The sequence below is a fragment of the Nesoenas mayeri genome, assembly GCF_963082525.1.
Source record: "Nesoenas mayeri genome assembly, chromosome: 3".
In the NCBI taxonomy this organism is placed as follows: Eukaryota; Metazoa; Chordata; class Aves; order Columbiformes; family Columbidae; genus Nesoenas; species Nesoenas mayeri.
Genome location: NC_137544.1, coordinates 69853800 through 69870343, shown reverse-complemented (window position 1 = coordinate 69870343; position 16544 = coordinate 69853800). Strand labels below are relative to the sequence as shown.

General features: G+C 37.7%; 1 protein-coding gene across 1 annotated transcript in view; it reads left to right on the top strand.

The window, feature by feature from the left end:
- Positions 1–16544, top strand: part of UTRN (utrophin) — a gene marked incomplete at its 3' end in the record, with an annotated part of 368119 nt that overhangs the window by 246015 nt on the left and 105560 nt on the right. The window contains exon 54 of the mRNA XM_080341440.1: positions 5277–5433. Coding sequence (XP_080197566.1) covers positions 5277–5433 — 157 coding nt within the window. The remainder of the gene's footprint in view (positions 1–5276; positions 5434–16544) is intronic.

Genomic DNA, 16544 nt, shown 5'->3' with positions numbered 1-16544 from the left:
AAATCAGGAGTTTATTGGTTGTGTGTGTGGTGTGTTCCGTTGTTGTTGTGTTTTGTTTTGTTTTTCTGAAATGAATAATTTGATAGGACTTGCAACATTAAGTGTCTTGATCCATATTGGTAGTAATGATTTTACTTTTGTTACTGCTGGTAATCAACTAAGAAATGTTTCAAAATACATGTTATTCAAGGAATGCGTTATACAGTGTTTAGCCCTAACAGTGTCAAACTCACTGACTGTCCAAGTGTAGTCACTGTTAAAAACGCTGTGATGTCATTTGGGAAGTAGATATTACCATGTTAATTAATGTGAATAAAATTCCTCATTAATGAATATCTTAGAAAATAATTTCTAGAGCTTTTAATTGCAACTGCATAGTTGTTGATTAAAGAAACTGTTATTTTAATAGAAAATAGCCATATTAAGAATTCATATAATTTTTCCAAAGGCCAGAAAAATGAGTTGAATTTGGAATTCAGGCACAAGAGTTTGAAAGAGTGAGATAGTGGGGAAAAATGTGACATTTACTTTTGTCTGCACTTATCCCCTCACCAGCCTGCTCAACAATGAAACAGCTACATCAGCCTCATGTGAACCCACAGGCAGAGCTTGAACCAGAAGAAACAAGCAGTTCAGTGTGGGGGCTTGCAGAGACTGGCCCCACCACACAGGAAATGATGGCCCACAAAAAGGGCCTTCAAACCATTTTTGAGTTCCAAGTCAACAATGCAGATACTGAAATTGTGCAGTGAATGCTCAAAAAAGTGGCAATACCGGCTTTCCTGTATATGGACCCATCTTTTCAGTGCTGCATAGATGTGGCAGGTGCATCCCACTGGGCAGCAATAAAGTTTGCGATGTGTATGTTACTTTGCTGGTACTTGCAGAGCCACATGTCTATAAGGAGAAGATAGTCAAGGAAGAGAATACTGGAGCAAATATGAGAGAAGTAAATTAAGCTTTCAAATCTCAGTCACCATTGAAAGGAGCATAGCATTTCTGAGTTTAGGTATGTTACCCTGTTCTTTGAGTGCAATTCATTTTTCTAACTCGCTTGAGGGTGATGAAAACCTTCACAGGGAAATAACAAAGCATAGAACTGATATGAAGTCAGTGTGTTGATGTAACCGCTTGCCTGCAACTTTTGCTTTCTTGGTGTTACTTATTTCAAGAATGAATTGGAAAGCAAAGCCTTATGGATGAGTTTTGTGAGAACAGCATATAGCCATGTTAGATGCCAGGACTGATGATTGAAAAACCTGATTGTTTGGTTATGAGTATTTGCTGGGGATAGAGCTTCTAAATTACAGTTTCTCTAAGTTTTTTAGAAAATTTTCTGCTATGTGTACGTTCTGATTACATTCGTTTTTAGATGTTGGAAGTACTGTTCTCCCTTAGGGATAGTCTGAGTTTTTCTTCACTGTTCCGGCCTGTTTTTCTTCACTGTTTCAAAGCTGATGATGCCAGTCACTGTGTTGTCTTTATTTCCTTTCTCCTGTAAGTAAAGGGAGTTCCAAACTCAAAGAGCAGCACTCTTGTGACATTTTTAAATGCATGGAAACTACTTAAAACTAGTCCTGAGAGGACTATAGCTTTCCATGAAATTACTCGTAGACTTATTGATGCTTCTTTCTTTTTCTCTTTTTATTGTCTTATCTCAAAAAGAAAACAAAGCTGCAGATTTGTGTGGGTCTGCCTTTTAAAGTTCTGTGCTTAGGAGAGATTCTGGGGCAGGAGGTGCGAGGGTGTTAGTGTTTGGGGAGGGTAGAGGTAAAAGTATGGAAGAAACAGAGAAGGATTCTCTATATTTAGACCACCCACCAATCTTCTTATTCCACGTGTTCCCTTGTTGCTCAGCAAGGAAAGTGTTACCTCCATAGCAGAAGCAAAAGCTGAGGAGGTCTCCAGCTGTGAAGAGACCCTCTCAGGGTCAACAGAAGTGGCATTACGTCAGAGTTCCTGCTCTTCTGGGTGATTTTATTCAGTCGGGGTGGAGGGGAGGCTGCTCTCAACCTGGTCAGCTGCCTGGGAGCATCTGTGGTTTTTGGGCACATCCAGGATTCCCTTAGGAGCACTTCTGAATAGGAGGTGGTTGGTGCTGGGGGGATACTGCTCCAACCAGTGCTCAAACCTGAACTGTATTTTTACCAGAGTAGATTGTTAAGCCACCACTTGACTTAGTGAATCCCTGAAGGTTGCCAGTGCATTTGTCAGATGAGCACAAACACCTGAAGCTTTGTTTGTGTGCTGTGTATTGATAGAACAACCAATTCCAAAACAAAGGACAGAAATCCTGTCTTTGAACTCAAAGAAACCCAAGAAAAGTTTCAGAACTTCAGCATAGTTTATCAGCTCTCTTTAGTAAATAACAAATTAAATGTGATACTAAAACTTTACACTGAAATGTGAATTTGTAGCATACCTGAGATTCCTTGCTTCTGTGCAGCATTTGCTTTGAACGGGGTTTACTGAATGCTCCCCAGGAGAACCAAATTCTTGTTTCTACTCTTCAGCTGCTGCTGTATCTTGCATTTATTTTCAGTATTGCTTCTGATAAGATTAGAAGGGTAACATTCAGGAAAAATCCAGACTGATGTGATATGTTTTCCCCTGTGTATTTTTCACCCCTCCTTAATGTCTTTCTGACCTTTCAAGAAAGGTTAGTTCATTCTGTGTTCAGAGAAGAATTTTCAAGTCCCTGTTAGTGTGGTTCATTTCCTCCCCACCCTGTACTGCTCTACCCCCACAAGGTTAGTTTGCACTGGGCTTTGAAAACATGTGCTAGTGATATTTTGCTACTATCATTAATCTGGCAGGCACACGGGTATTCATTAGTAGTAAATTGCAATATGTTTAATCTAGTATCACATGCCACATCTTTCACATTAATATCAAATTAGCTTTTTTCACTATTATTTCACTTTATGTTAAATTAACAGTGAGTCACCCTTAAATTATCCTTTAACTAGTTGCAGCGTTTGTTTTTTTTTTTTACTCTTACAAAGGTACAATTCATTTTGTATACAAGAATTCCACTAAATAATTAGAGCAGAATCTTGAAACCTCAGAGACTGCCAGTTTTTAGAGGTGAGGTGTGTTTAGATGTGTTAGATACAGTAATCATGATGAATAAAGATTTCAGTATCAAAGTGAAGTGGAAAGCTGTAGATCTGAACATATTAATTGTGGTTGCTTCTAGAAATTCACAAAGATGCTTTATTTTTGTAACAATCTGTGGGTCTAACTGCAAAACTGTAAATTAAAATGTGGGCTGCTTTGGCTTAGCTGAGAGAGCAATGACTCTCTCTGATAGGGAGTGTAACTCTATTTTCATGTCCAGGAAGGAGGGCTGGTTCTGAGTACTGAGCACCTGAAGGTAATATATATGCAATGTTTTGCAGCTTGGTATTTCTGAGGGCATTTTTGATGGATTGTCAAGCTAGTTGTGAAACAAAGAAGGTCCACATTGTGCGTGGCCCACCCTGTGCTGTTGGGAATGTGTCTCTGTGCATGGCTTGGGGGCTACATTGAATGTTCCAGCTGTGAAGCAGGTTGTATGCTAACTTGCTGTAAAGTGAATACCGTCCATATGGGAAAAATATGTTGGTTGCCTTGAAAGCAGTTCTGGTTAGTGAGTGTTAAAGAACTGAAAAGAGACCAGGAGAGCTGAGACAACAATACATTTCACTCAGGACCTGCTGGTCTGCAAACCAAGGCTGGCAGGATCCTCTTCCCTGGTACTCATATAACTGCAAATGCAATAGGTCGCTTGTAATTTGCTTCAGGGCAGGATGCTGGCTCAGCTGTTCAGACCTTGGCTACAAGCACTGGCTTCAATTCAGTGTTGAGAGAAAAGTGTCAGTGACAGCAATAAGGGAATGGCAGAACTCTACAAAACTGTAGGCAGTAAAATGTTGCTCCTAGCAAGTTTGGTTGGTAGGGGTTTTTTTTGTTTGTTTTGTTGGTTGGTTAGTTGTTTTTTGTTGTTGTTGTTTGTTTTTGGTTTGTTTTTTTTTTTTTCTCAACATAGTTACCTAAGCATTTTCCTGGATATGGAGTGAAGAAGAATAGAGTCCTCTTCCTACAGGTTCTTAATTCATCCTCTTCAGAAACCGGATTTTTTTTTTCTTTATGCCTTCCCCTGCTACGTTCTTACTGACTGCTTTTTTGGTTCATCCATCCTAGTATCACTAGGACATCCCAGTGTACTCAAAGCTAATCTTGCCTTGAAATTAGCCTTGCAGGATGTCACCCTTTCAATCCAACTATTGTCATATCAGTCCCAAACTTTCACTCAAATGCTGTTTGAGACAATACTACAATTAAAGTTCCAAGAAGTGAATCAGGAAAAAAAATAAAATAAAAAAAATAATAATAATTAAAAAAAAAAGATAAAAAACCATGTGCAAATAGGAAAGGGAAAAGGTAGGAAACGAGTAAAGTTCAGTTCACTAATCTGTCAGAAGTGGGGCAGGAGGGTGCAGAGCTGGTATCAGGCTACACTGAAAAGGACTTTACTCCATCACCTGTGTGGAGGAAGACTGTTGGTTGCTGGTGCAAACTAAGTACCTGCTGGTCTCAAATGAATCCATAACATAGAATGACTGCAGTAAAGTAAGGATAGCTGGTCCCTGTCAAAGATTTCCCTGCAGCTGTGTAGGCACTGAAAAGAGAAGCCATCAAGTCAAGGTATTTTTGAAAATAATAGAAAAAGGTGTTGTAGACTCTGAGAGTTTTGTCAATTAAACTGAGGGACAGATTCACTGTGTTAATTCTCTAGTAACTCACCATTGACTAAAGATGATGTATTAACTTATCCGTGTCAGTGAGATTTTCAGAAGCACAAGGAATTTACTGTTGATCACTGCTGGGAGAACTTGTTGCTTTCTCTGCTGGACAGTCCAGGTCCTGGCGTGAAAGAGTTCAGTTTTGCAGTGCTTTAGTTTGCAAAATTACACTTGTACTTCATGCTTTGTGGTGGTGGAGTCACAACAAAACACAGCATTTTTTTATGTTTCTTAGATATGCAGTGTTCAAGATTTTAGATAAATTAAAGCATCAGGTACATATTTGTCTCTGTTCCCTCATTTTTCCTCCACTTATTTTGATTTGCTGTGCAAAATATTTTGAAGTAGTGGGTTTTTCTCACATGAAGTTGCTTTGCAGTTAAACACTTAAAACACTCCTATCTCAGTGATGGAGCAATTGTATTTGTTGCATTCCCATGCTGGTTTTGCTCTTCAGGGCTTTAAAGATGGTTTATTGTCATTTCACAGAGCTCACTTGGAGGTTAGTGCAGAGAAATGGAACAGATTGCTGACATCCCTGGAAGAGTTAATCAAATGGCTGAACACAAAAGATGAAGAACTGAAAAAGCAAATGCCCATTGGAGGGGATGTTCCAACATTACAGCAACAGTATGACCACTGTAAAGTAAGTTGCTTAACTTTTATAAGTAAATATGCTACTGTGAGTAACAGACTGAAGAAAATTTGAGTACAGGAGAAATAAAGAACTCTTCCTAGTGACTAATTCATAGGAAAAAACCTGAGATCTCCACCCCTTTTCCTTCCCCACCTTGCCCAGGAAACCACAACTGAGATACTCCATATAAGATTTCATCTAAAGGATTTATGATGCATCTATTCTCTCCAAACACTTTTTTGTTTTAATGTTTCCTGATGTTTTTGGATTCCTACCGGGTAGAATTCTGATTTTGCTCTAAGTAAAGTTAAGGAAGGCTTACAAAAGTAAGAAATGAAGAAGAGTTGTGAAAGCAATGTCAAATGTAAATACAGTATAATTATGTAAGTTCTGTTCTGGTTTTCTGCTTAATAGGTTGTTGATTCCTAAGTATTTTTTGACAATAAAAAAGCTCTCTGCCGTCTATAACATATCTTCATTCATGTAGAAAGTAGAATTTGTTTCATCAGCTCTGGTCAGTAATCAAGCTAGCATGCATTTACCATCGGAAAAAAATTATTTTAGTAAAGCTGGTTCCTTCTTATTGTAGTATTTGTTCTTCTGTATGGTGTATATAAAGATATTAAAAGCAGACTTATGTAGCTAATTGCTAACAACTATGTTCCCCTCCACCAACATAACACTGATGTCCTTTCTGCTGTGGTGTTTAGTGAGGGCAAAAATTGAGTTTGAGAAAACACTTAGTAATAGAGAATTCCTCACTTAGAATAGTGTGAGGAACTACAGAAAAAGTAGCCTGAAATGAGCAGCACTTTTGAGACTAAAGTCCAAAATAAAAGAACGTAAAGAAATTTGCATGTTTCTCCTTAGTTCTGTCTTTTAAGGTAAAGTTAATAGAAAGAACTCAGGATCTTTGTTTCTTGAGGGTTCATCTCTTTTTGTTCTTATTCACTTAAATAATTATCTCTTTGTAGACACATCTGATGTGAATGTTTTATAATGATTGGATGTTGGATTACTAGTCCCAAAGAGAAATAAACCTGGAACAGATCCAAATATATTTTGAAATAGGTCAGTGGGAGATGATAGATCTCTACAGGTCATTTTCTAAGTACTTCCTTGTGTCTCATGCTAGATCATAGTGTATAAATGACAATAACACATAATACTACCAGTGCATCTCATTTGAAGATCTCAAATTGATTTATAAAAATGGTAGTTTTTATACATCATTTGGAAGTAGAAAAATTTAAGAGTGATGATGCTGGATGGCTAATTTGGGTCACTAGTGAACTGTAGCATCGTGAAGGAGAGAACACTTCTGGGTTGTTTAGTCCTTGCCCATATGTTTAAAGAATGTTTGAGATTTTGTTGTGTGCTGAGGTTAAGATTCTAATAAGTGCATTCAGGAACTTTTAGACATTATTCTTTCATTTTTCAAAAGGAAAATATTCTTGCAGTGTCACTGTGACTATTAGAGGTAGATGTCCCAGTCCAATATTTAATATGCGCTGCATTAATAGTCTGCAACAGCACAGAGTTAAAGTGGCCCTGTGCATTGCTTTGCTTTTTGTACACCTACACAAACAAGAGCACAGTATTCAGTTACGGATATTTCTTAGATGATGACTAGATAATTATTTTCTAACAGTTATTTTGGTAGGAACCAAGAGATTGCTATATATCGTGTGATGATACTGTGCTGTATCAAACACAAATCATTAGCATGCGGCATTTCACTGTCAGTTGAAGTGTTGTTTATTAGTCATAGCCAGAGGAGGGGAGCTGGACCACAGCTGTCCATGAGTTTGATTTCTATGGCTGCACTTTGCTGCTGTTTTGTAGCAGGAACTGTTTGTTCCTCACTGAAGCTGCAGTTTACTAGTAAACTACATCTAGCTGAAAAGTTGTGTGTTTTCAGGTACAAAATGAAAAGTGGAGAAAAAACAAACAAAACCCCTAGTGGTCCTTCTTCCGCTTCCTCAGCATGGTTAAGTGATTGGTTAGTGTGGTTGGGATATTGAATAAGGACGCCATTGGTTTTATGCCTTTATGTGATGCCACACTCTCAGTCATGTTGTGCCTTATGGGGTATCACTGGCTGCTTTGCATTTCAGGTGCTCCTTTTAGAATATATGTCCTGTGTTAAGTTGAAAGTTTTCAGTGGATTTGAGGTGCAACTGTATCAGATAAATATTGCCAGGATATGACTTGATTTCTCTTGCTTTCAAGGATACTCACTTTATTCTACCTTTCACCACTCACTATCCTGGAACTTCTTTAAATGTTTTTTTGGCCACACTTTTTGAAACATTAAACCTTTTAAGCATTTCATATTATTTGTAAGATTTACTTTTAATCAACTGATTTTTTTATGATCTCATCTTGAGCTTCTGCAGTATCACATCAACTGGCCTTGAAAAGGTTCTTCCCAGGCCTCCCTGAGTAAGGACTGGGTGCCTCTGTTCTCCCCTTTCCTTTAATATCTGAGTGTTCATTTGAAGTTGTCCTTGTGCAAAATGAGCAGTTCAATACCTCGCTTTATCTCCACTTCTCTGTGATCCCTTTGCTCTTATTTCCAGATTGCTTACCTGATCTTGTCTGTGCTGGTACTTGAGAATGTAAGTGGTGAGATAGTGGCTCAGCTCTGTAAGATGTGCACCCATGATAGTCTCATCTCCTGCCCTTTATTTTTCTGGGTACTCAATCCTTCTGGTATTAGCCTTGGTTTTTGCCTCCAGTTATTTAAAATCATTCTCCTTATTAACCTACTCTTTTTCAGCTTGACTTGTTTGTTTCAGCTTAATGACACCAATTTTATTGCTCTTCCCCTCTCTTAGTATCTTCCCCACACAGTGCTCAGCTTCAGCAGCGCTAGATAAATAAGTACAGTATTATGTGACAGTTTGGGTTAGCTCACATTGTTTGTGTGCTACTCAGGTCTGTTTGGACGGAAGGAGATACAGGGTTTGCAGTTTGTTTTTTTTAAACTTGTTTTTGTTTTAAATATCAATCATTCTACTGTGCTTTAAAAACAAACATAACCCACAGTAATGTCAGTCACCTGAAACAGAGCTACAGGGCTACTGATTCAGGCTATATGTTCCAGATTAACAGAAAATTTTCAGGATATATCAAATATTTATAAATTTTTGTCTGTTTTTTGTGCTATTCAGCCAAACTTCTGCCGTCTCTAGTAGTTCATCGTCTTATCACACACTAAATGCTAAGCACGATTGAAAAGTGAGCAAGTCTTGTCTGGGTGTTGTTGTGCCGTGTCTTTCAGGGAGCAGGGCAAGAGGAAGCCTGAGGAAGGGAGCATGAATTTTGTATTTTAATTATTCTCAAATTTTCCTTGTCTTTGCGTGTGGGCTGTGGTGACAGTCCCAAGAATACTGGAAAATTCATAAATGCTTCGGGACACTGGGAGGAAGTTTAAAAGTATCTGAGTCAAAAAGTCATCTGTATGAAATGTACCTATAGCTGAGGCTACATTCACACTTCTGAAGTGTAGAAAACACATCTGTGAAGGTACTGCCACAGGGAATGGCTTACAGGGAAAAGAAAGTGAAGGCAGCTGCCTTTTCAGAGTTTATTGTCAGCTTTTTTTTTTTTTCCCCCCCATAATTCCAGTTCCACACTGTTGCTTGTCCTTACCAGCTCAGATTTTCCCTTTCATTCTGTTCTTTCCCAGTCTTCCTTATGAATATTAAATTATGATTTTAAAGCGTGTGATGTAAATTTTGATCAGCTGCATAGACCATGGAAAAAACCAAACCAACCAAATAACAAGCAAGCAAAGCTAACAACAACAAAGAAACTATCCAGCACCCCAAAATACCACCCTTATGTGGACATGTTTTTCTGCCAAAAAAGGAAAGTTACAAAAGCACCACAAAAAATCAGTGGGCTGATTTTGTGCATACGGGAATACCTGGAGTCACACCTGTGCGCAAAAGGAGGCAATGCAGATGCTGACACCTCGCTCACTGGAGATGCTCTGAGAGCTTTGTATCTCACTTTTCCACTGGAAGAGATCCTGACTATAGCTTATTGAAAGTGTGCTTTTGCTAAAATACAAAGTCTGGCTAATGGTATAAATCAATGTGGTTTAGCTTTCAGAGAGAGAACAGGACATTTCAAATTAAGCAGAAATGGGTACCCTCTCACATAAATCCTGTTGGCATCTGTCTGCATAAATGAACAAATGTCTAGCTAATGCTAAATAATGCATGTGTCTTGGATCACAGAGATGCTTAACTTAGCCGCATTGAGCTCAGAATGAATTGGCCGAGGACCTGTAAATATTTGATTGGTAATTTTATGTCTATGGATGGGTCATTAATATTTCAAATACTCTTCAGACTTTTGGGGGTTTCTGTCTGTGTATTTCATGTTTCAGATTTGGTTTGTTAAAGTAATCAAATGCTGGAAGTTGCAAGTGTTTGTTTCTGTTTTACTTAGCTACTGCCACTTTATCAAAAGTGTTAGCATACATAGCCAACTGGAAACTGGTTTCTACTTATTGTTATCCCTTCAGGGTACCTGTAATTCCAGTGTTCTCTTTACCAGTAGGAAAAGTCTGTGAGGAAAAAATATTTTTCTAGCCTTAACTTCTCTGTGCTCTTTCCGTCTGCCTACCTGACTTCGGGTAATAGGCTTATTCTTCAATTAGTTATTATTTGTTTATTCTAGATTTGTTTTTCTTGGATATTTTCTATATTAAAATCTGCTTCCATGTTAGGAATTATTAGTTATAAGAATCAGTTCATAAGAATCACTATTATGTTATCAATGCTGCCCTAGCCTATGCTCTTAATTATAGTCTAGAAAGGGATTTATTAGTTTGTTAAACATTTCATCACATAAAACATCAAGCAAGCAGAAAATCTGTGCTGCATAGAGGTGGTCAGCTATGTCGCTGAAATATTAATTTTGACTGAGGATAATCAAAAGGATAATCAAAGAGTCTGTAGTTGAAAGAGGAGGATCAATACAGCATTTTGCTTAGAGGAAGAGCAGCAACCTGGTCCGATGGACAATGGTGTGATTGAAGCAGGAGCCTGTGCAATCTGGGCCACACTGCTGCAAAGGTGCTTGTCAAAATGAGACTGTGTTTTCAAAACCAATGTGCTCTGTCAAGAAGAAGAATAGCCTCCCCACTAGACATCAGCATCACTGAACAGTTTGAGAGCTCCTTAAGTAAACTTTTAATGGTTAGGAGTTTTTTAAGGACTCTTGAAATTTTAAGTGCTCTGTATATTTGAGAATCCTGAATGTTGATTGTTGGTGAAAAACCGATTTCACAAGGACAGTACAATTTATTAAGCTGTAAATGAGATTCTTTGGGGTGTGTTTAGGAGGAAGAAGTGGAAATTGTGGGTGGAGATATTTTGTTACAGGGAAGGAAGAGTATAATTAATGTCTGAACTTAAAGGAGAGTTCTCCCCCCATCTGACTTAAAGCCATTGCTCACTATGAATTTACTCAAACTGATTTATGTGAGTTACATGAATGATTTAGGTGTGTATCACTCTGCTCTCCTCAGTTATTTCTCCAAAAGTATGATGTATAAACAAAAGCATGGCACAAAGAATGAAGTGTTAAATTAGGATGTCAGTGTAATGTATTTTTAACTTGGATGAAAAAATGTCACTTCTACCTGTATTTCAGCTTGTTCCAAGAAGCGTGGTTGTCTTGTGGTAAGTCAGGAAAGTTGCAATGGATCAGTAGTTAACGTAATAAATAACCTGGATAATGAAAGAAGAAAATGTTCTGTCACTAATGTGGCATAAAGCAGGTTATCTTATTGTGGAAAAAACAATTGACAAGCACTTTTTCAGTACAATAAATAAAATATATTAGTGGGGTTACCTTTTTAATACTATCATTTTGATATACATCTCACATTGCTCTTTTCTGAGGATTCAGTGTCTCATTTGTTTTAATCAAAGACTCCTGTATGACCTTCTAAAACCTCACTGGGTTTTTTTCAAACTACTCAGTAAAGCCTATTCTTCTTGAAGGTTTATAGTCATCCTCAAATTACTAAGAGGACATCCTGACATGGTTGTGGAGAGAAAAGTGAGTGACAGAAATCGGGCTTACACTGCAGAGCAGCACAGCGATCAGCATTTCTCTTTGTCCCTTAAAAGTCTGCCATGAGTCCAGTGCTTCTTTCTCTGGTATTTTTGTGCCTTTCATCCCAAAAGACCACTTTGTTTCCATCATTAGTAGTAGTAGCTCGTCTACTAGTAGTGAATCTCAGAATGCCTTGACGAAGTAAGATGTACCAGACTGCCTGTTTCCACTCTGGTATCTTGAGCTGAAGACCATGACTGGCTGTGGCCTGACCTTCAAGGGTGAGCCATGTGCATCACCAGTTAAGTTGGCAGAGCACAAGCATATTGGTGACCCATTTTTAATCTCTACCCATGAGCCGGCTACTGTATTCCCCTACCTATCTCTGATGTTCATCTCCCTGCATTCTTCTCACTCTACGTTGTCCTTGTGGAGGTGTAATGACTGGTATTGCATGTGATACTTAGGGTAAAGTTGCATCAATGTTTTAGACTGTAGTAAAATAATGGCTTTTTGTCTTGCTCTTCCTCATGATGCATAACATCTTATTGGCTTTTTTTTTGATTGATGCTACATATTGAGCAAATTATTTCAAAGACTGAGACTCCTAAGACATTTTTCTAAGCTGTAACTGCCTAGATAGATGCTCAGGAACTTCTAGTGCATGTGTTTTTTGAGTCGTGTTTCAGTTGCATTAAAAAATGCTGTGTATTACTTTAAACTTAAGGACAGTACCTCAACAGATGAGCTCTCACACTGGATCCCAGAAATGGACTCATACAAGGAAATGAGACAGGACATTTACCTGAATGTTTTGTTGGTGTGGTTTTTTTTTTTTAGTTTGGTTTGGTTTTGTGTGAGTTTTTTTGTTTGTTTGTTGTTTTTTTGTTTTGTTTTGTTTGTTTCTTGTGTGTTGTTTTTGGTTTTGGTGTGTTTTTTTGTTTGTTTGTTTTTGTTTTCTGAAGTCTGTTCCAAAAGCAGAGAGCCAGAAAAAATCCCCCTGGCACAGCAGCAGTGAATCTGTTTTCCCAGTTGTAGAGAACTGCTAAAGAGCCATAATGATACAGTGACTATTGCATATCTTTTTTGGGAGCTTTCATAGTCTGTATCAAGTAGAGCTGGAAACTATTTGTCCTGCTCATGTCTTTTTCATTCTGAAACCAGTTTGAGATGCTTTCTGTATAACCACAGAATCTTCTCATGTCTCCTCAGTTACTCTGTGATCTGTGTTGATAATTTTTTGATATAGAGATGTACTGTATTTAACAAAGTTGTTTGCTTGTCATTCAAGGTGTGGAATAGATCTTGTAGGGATTGCTCCAAATCTTTTAAGAAGTTCTTTACATAATTGATACTTCCATATGAGTTTTGTGCAAGTGCTAGAGAGCTGTATTCTCTTTTATCATGTGTTCTCAAAGGGCAGAGTCCTCTCTGCATCAAATGATTTCTTTATAATGTGCTCCATATTCTTAAATACACAATGAGAGAGAGACTGCTGTTACTTTAAAATCCTTTTGAAACTTCGAATTTGCAGGCATGGACTGGCGAAGAATCAGTTTTATTTTCTGTCAAGAATATCTTCATCTAGATCCTGCTTCTTGTTGCTGCAGGCAGGCTCTTTTGGGTAGAAGAATATTTATTCCAGTTAACTCCTGAACTATTGGATCCTCAATCCCTTGTTATTAACGTAATACGCCCTAGCAACTTCAGCAATAAAGTGGAAAAAATATGTTACCATGGCAGCCACCCGCTCCTGTTTTTATGTAGATTCTTGAGATTAAAGGCTGGGCTTCAAAATATATGTACAAAATAGGGGAGGGAATGGGATTCTGTTTTTTTGTTATATTTTTGTTAGTTTTCCCATTTTTGTTTTGTTGGTTTTTTAGAATGCAGAAGAGATAAAAGTGTAGGTATTGGTTTAATGGGCAAGGTAACCTTGTCGGGGTGGTGGTGTGGGGTTTTTGTGTTTGTTTTGTTCACAACTCTTAACCTCAAATATTAGGTGTTCCTAGGAAGTTACCACACATCTGTATCTTCTGACCTGAGTTTCAGTGAATTTCTCTTATCCAAGGTGGTTAGACTGAGGAACTGAAAGGAACATTACTAGAAGCAGCTTTGTTTTCTGGAGTTCTGGTCTTTCAGCTTCAGCAGCCAAATGGTCTCTAAACCTAAAATGATGCTTAAAGATTTGGATCTTTCTTTTTAGGAAAACTGCTGGAGGTTATGGTTGTACTAACACATTTCCTGCTAAGTAAGTTCAGTGTTGCTCTTCACAAAGGTGCCAGACTGGGGGTTAGGATTCTCCCTCCTACACTTTCAACTACTAGAGGTCCTTAACATACTACTTGTATGTTTATCCAGACTGCTTAGTTGTTATGGGGAAAAGAAGTTTGGGGCTTTTTCTTTTGATAAGATTTGGAACCTGAATCCTTATCTTGTGAGGCTAGTAACTTGATTCCTTTTTCTAGCATCACTTAAAGCATCATCTGTTGTTGTCCACATCAGAAGACTCAGGATACTCTGAGCATCAGTAATAAGGAACAAGTACAATTCCTCTATATAGTGCAGTGCTTGATAGGCCTGCAATGGCTGCAGTCATTCCTCATAGAGTTACTGACATCACTTTGTTTTAATCAACAGTTTACTGAATTCCATTGAGCGTGGTGTAATTTAGATAGAAAGTATTTTCTTGTGCAAGGTGGCTGTCAACTTGCTTGTGCGGTTTGGGGTTTTTGTTGTGTTTTGGTTTGGGGGTGTTTTTTTAAGCATCTCTTTCTGGAAGGAGTGCAATTTTGTCCTCACAATCACCCATTTATTACTAACAAGCTATTTTACACGCTTGGTTGCTCATCTTATAATTTACTCCCCTGTAATGCGTGAGGACATTTTAAAAGCATCCTGTACAAAAACAAAGATTTCTTGAATATCCTTTCTATCTTGTTTAATGATGATATAACATCATGCCAGGTCTAGCAGTGAAGCAACTGTTTTCTAAAGTGATTGCAAGCACTGCGTGTGAACTGATGGTGAAGCTTTGTGGTCCACTCTGCCAAATAGAGAATACATGTGCAATAACTTCTGGGACATGAGCAGCCTCTTCTGGCTCCACAGTGAATGAAGATCAGCCTTAGTTATCATTTTTGATTGTCAGGGAGGCTGTGCTGTTATTGACACATGATTGTGCCACTGACAGGTGTGTGTTGCTTGTGTATCCCAGTACCGTGTTTCTCTGCAGCACAGACTTTAGGGGCACAGAGGAAGCTGAACAGTTCTGCTCAACTTCTGGCCTCTGTGGGCTGTTAGTTACGTGAACAGAAAGAGCCAGTAGGGAGAGAGAACATTTTAAAGCTCTTCTCCGAGAATTTAATAGCTGCTGATGCTAGTAATTTATTTATTTCACAGTATGATTTTCATCTTTTAGACCTTTCTTGTTAAATGACTATGTAAATGGAGAATGCCAATATTTGGTGGTATAGCAATAAACAAATGATACTTCCCAGTTAGTTTCATAACTGGCAGTTTTGTTTTTGCAAACAAGTGTTTATAAGCTTTAGAGGGAGTAGTAAACTAAAGCCAGAAACCGTTAAGTAAATGTTCTGACACATTTGTTCTCACTTTTGTTTGAAGTTGCAGTGAGTTTCATACATTCCTTCTATATTGCTAAGCATTTTTTAGTCAAAAAGTCATAATATAGGTAATGCAATAGATAAAATAAAACACAGAAGATTTCCTCTCCCTGAAAGCAGCTGGTTTGCAGTTTACCTGCTTGGAGAATATCTAAAATGTAAAGTAAAATATCTTGATTAATGGAAGGACTATGCCTATGATTTTATAAAGAGTCGTTAAAAAATGCATAATGATATAAATGTGTGATTCACTTGGGTGTAAGTGAAAATTTTCAGTACCAACAGAGACTTCAGCGATTAAATTAAATCATTACTTTTAACAGTATAGTTTTCATTAAGTCAGTGAAACAGGTCAGCTAGAATTTAGAATTAGCAGTAACAGAGAGAATAGAAAATGAGATAATTTTAAAGGAATTACTGGAGCAAATACATAATTCTTCAGTTAAATATATACCTCAGGTCATCTTCTAAAAATTTTCTTTTTTTACCCTCCCTTGCTGTAGGTTTTTATACAGTCCATATTCATTCATCTCGGAATCAACCTGATACAAAGTGTTAGGGTTTTTTTTAAGTAATAGCAATTTGTACATTCTCTCTTTTGCTGTTCTATCTCCTTTTTCCAGTTATGAACCTGCCTCAGAGGAGATAGGCCACAAGTTTGTGTAAGCATTCACTACCTTAAAGGGATCAGATTCAAGCCAAGGAAGAAACCCTCTAACTAAAGAAAATGCTAAAAAATATAACATTTTCATGCTCTGAAAGAAGAGAGGCAAGACACTGAAAATATTTTTTATCGTTAAGTAAATGCAAGGGTGTTATTTTTAGGTAATTATCAATGGTGTCTGCCAGTTGTGCCACGTGCATTCTCTGCCCGTGATTTTCCGTCTAGAGTTTTGGAGCAGAGAGACCCTGTGCTGTGCTTCACTACAACATGAGCACTGTGGGCAGCTTGTGCTGTCACGCTGGATATGGACGCTTTCAGGAGCCTCAGTGCCTGATATAGAAACAAGTCCCCAGGCTCTGACGAAAAAGTAGACTGTGATTAACCTTTTTTTTTTTCTTTTTTTTTTTTTTTCTCCTTGCTGCAGTTGTGACTCAGAAGCTTCTAAACTTGGAGTAAAAACTGTTACTGAATGTTACTGAACAGTTGTAACCTAAATGTAGTGTCTGAGAAGTAGTATTTTCTATATTTATTACACTTCTAGAGCTAGATGTTCAGTAATCCTGGCAGCTTTTAGTATGTATAAAAATGAATGAGAACTTGGGATGATATATATTTCTTTTAATTGTGAGGTTTTTGAAAATTTCTAGGCTTGAGCCATTAAAACAGGCATGTACTTAGTTTTCTTATAGAGAGAACTATAAGAAATAGAGAAATCTACATATTTTTCTAATTAAATACACAGAAAAAAG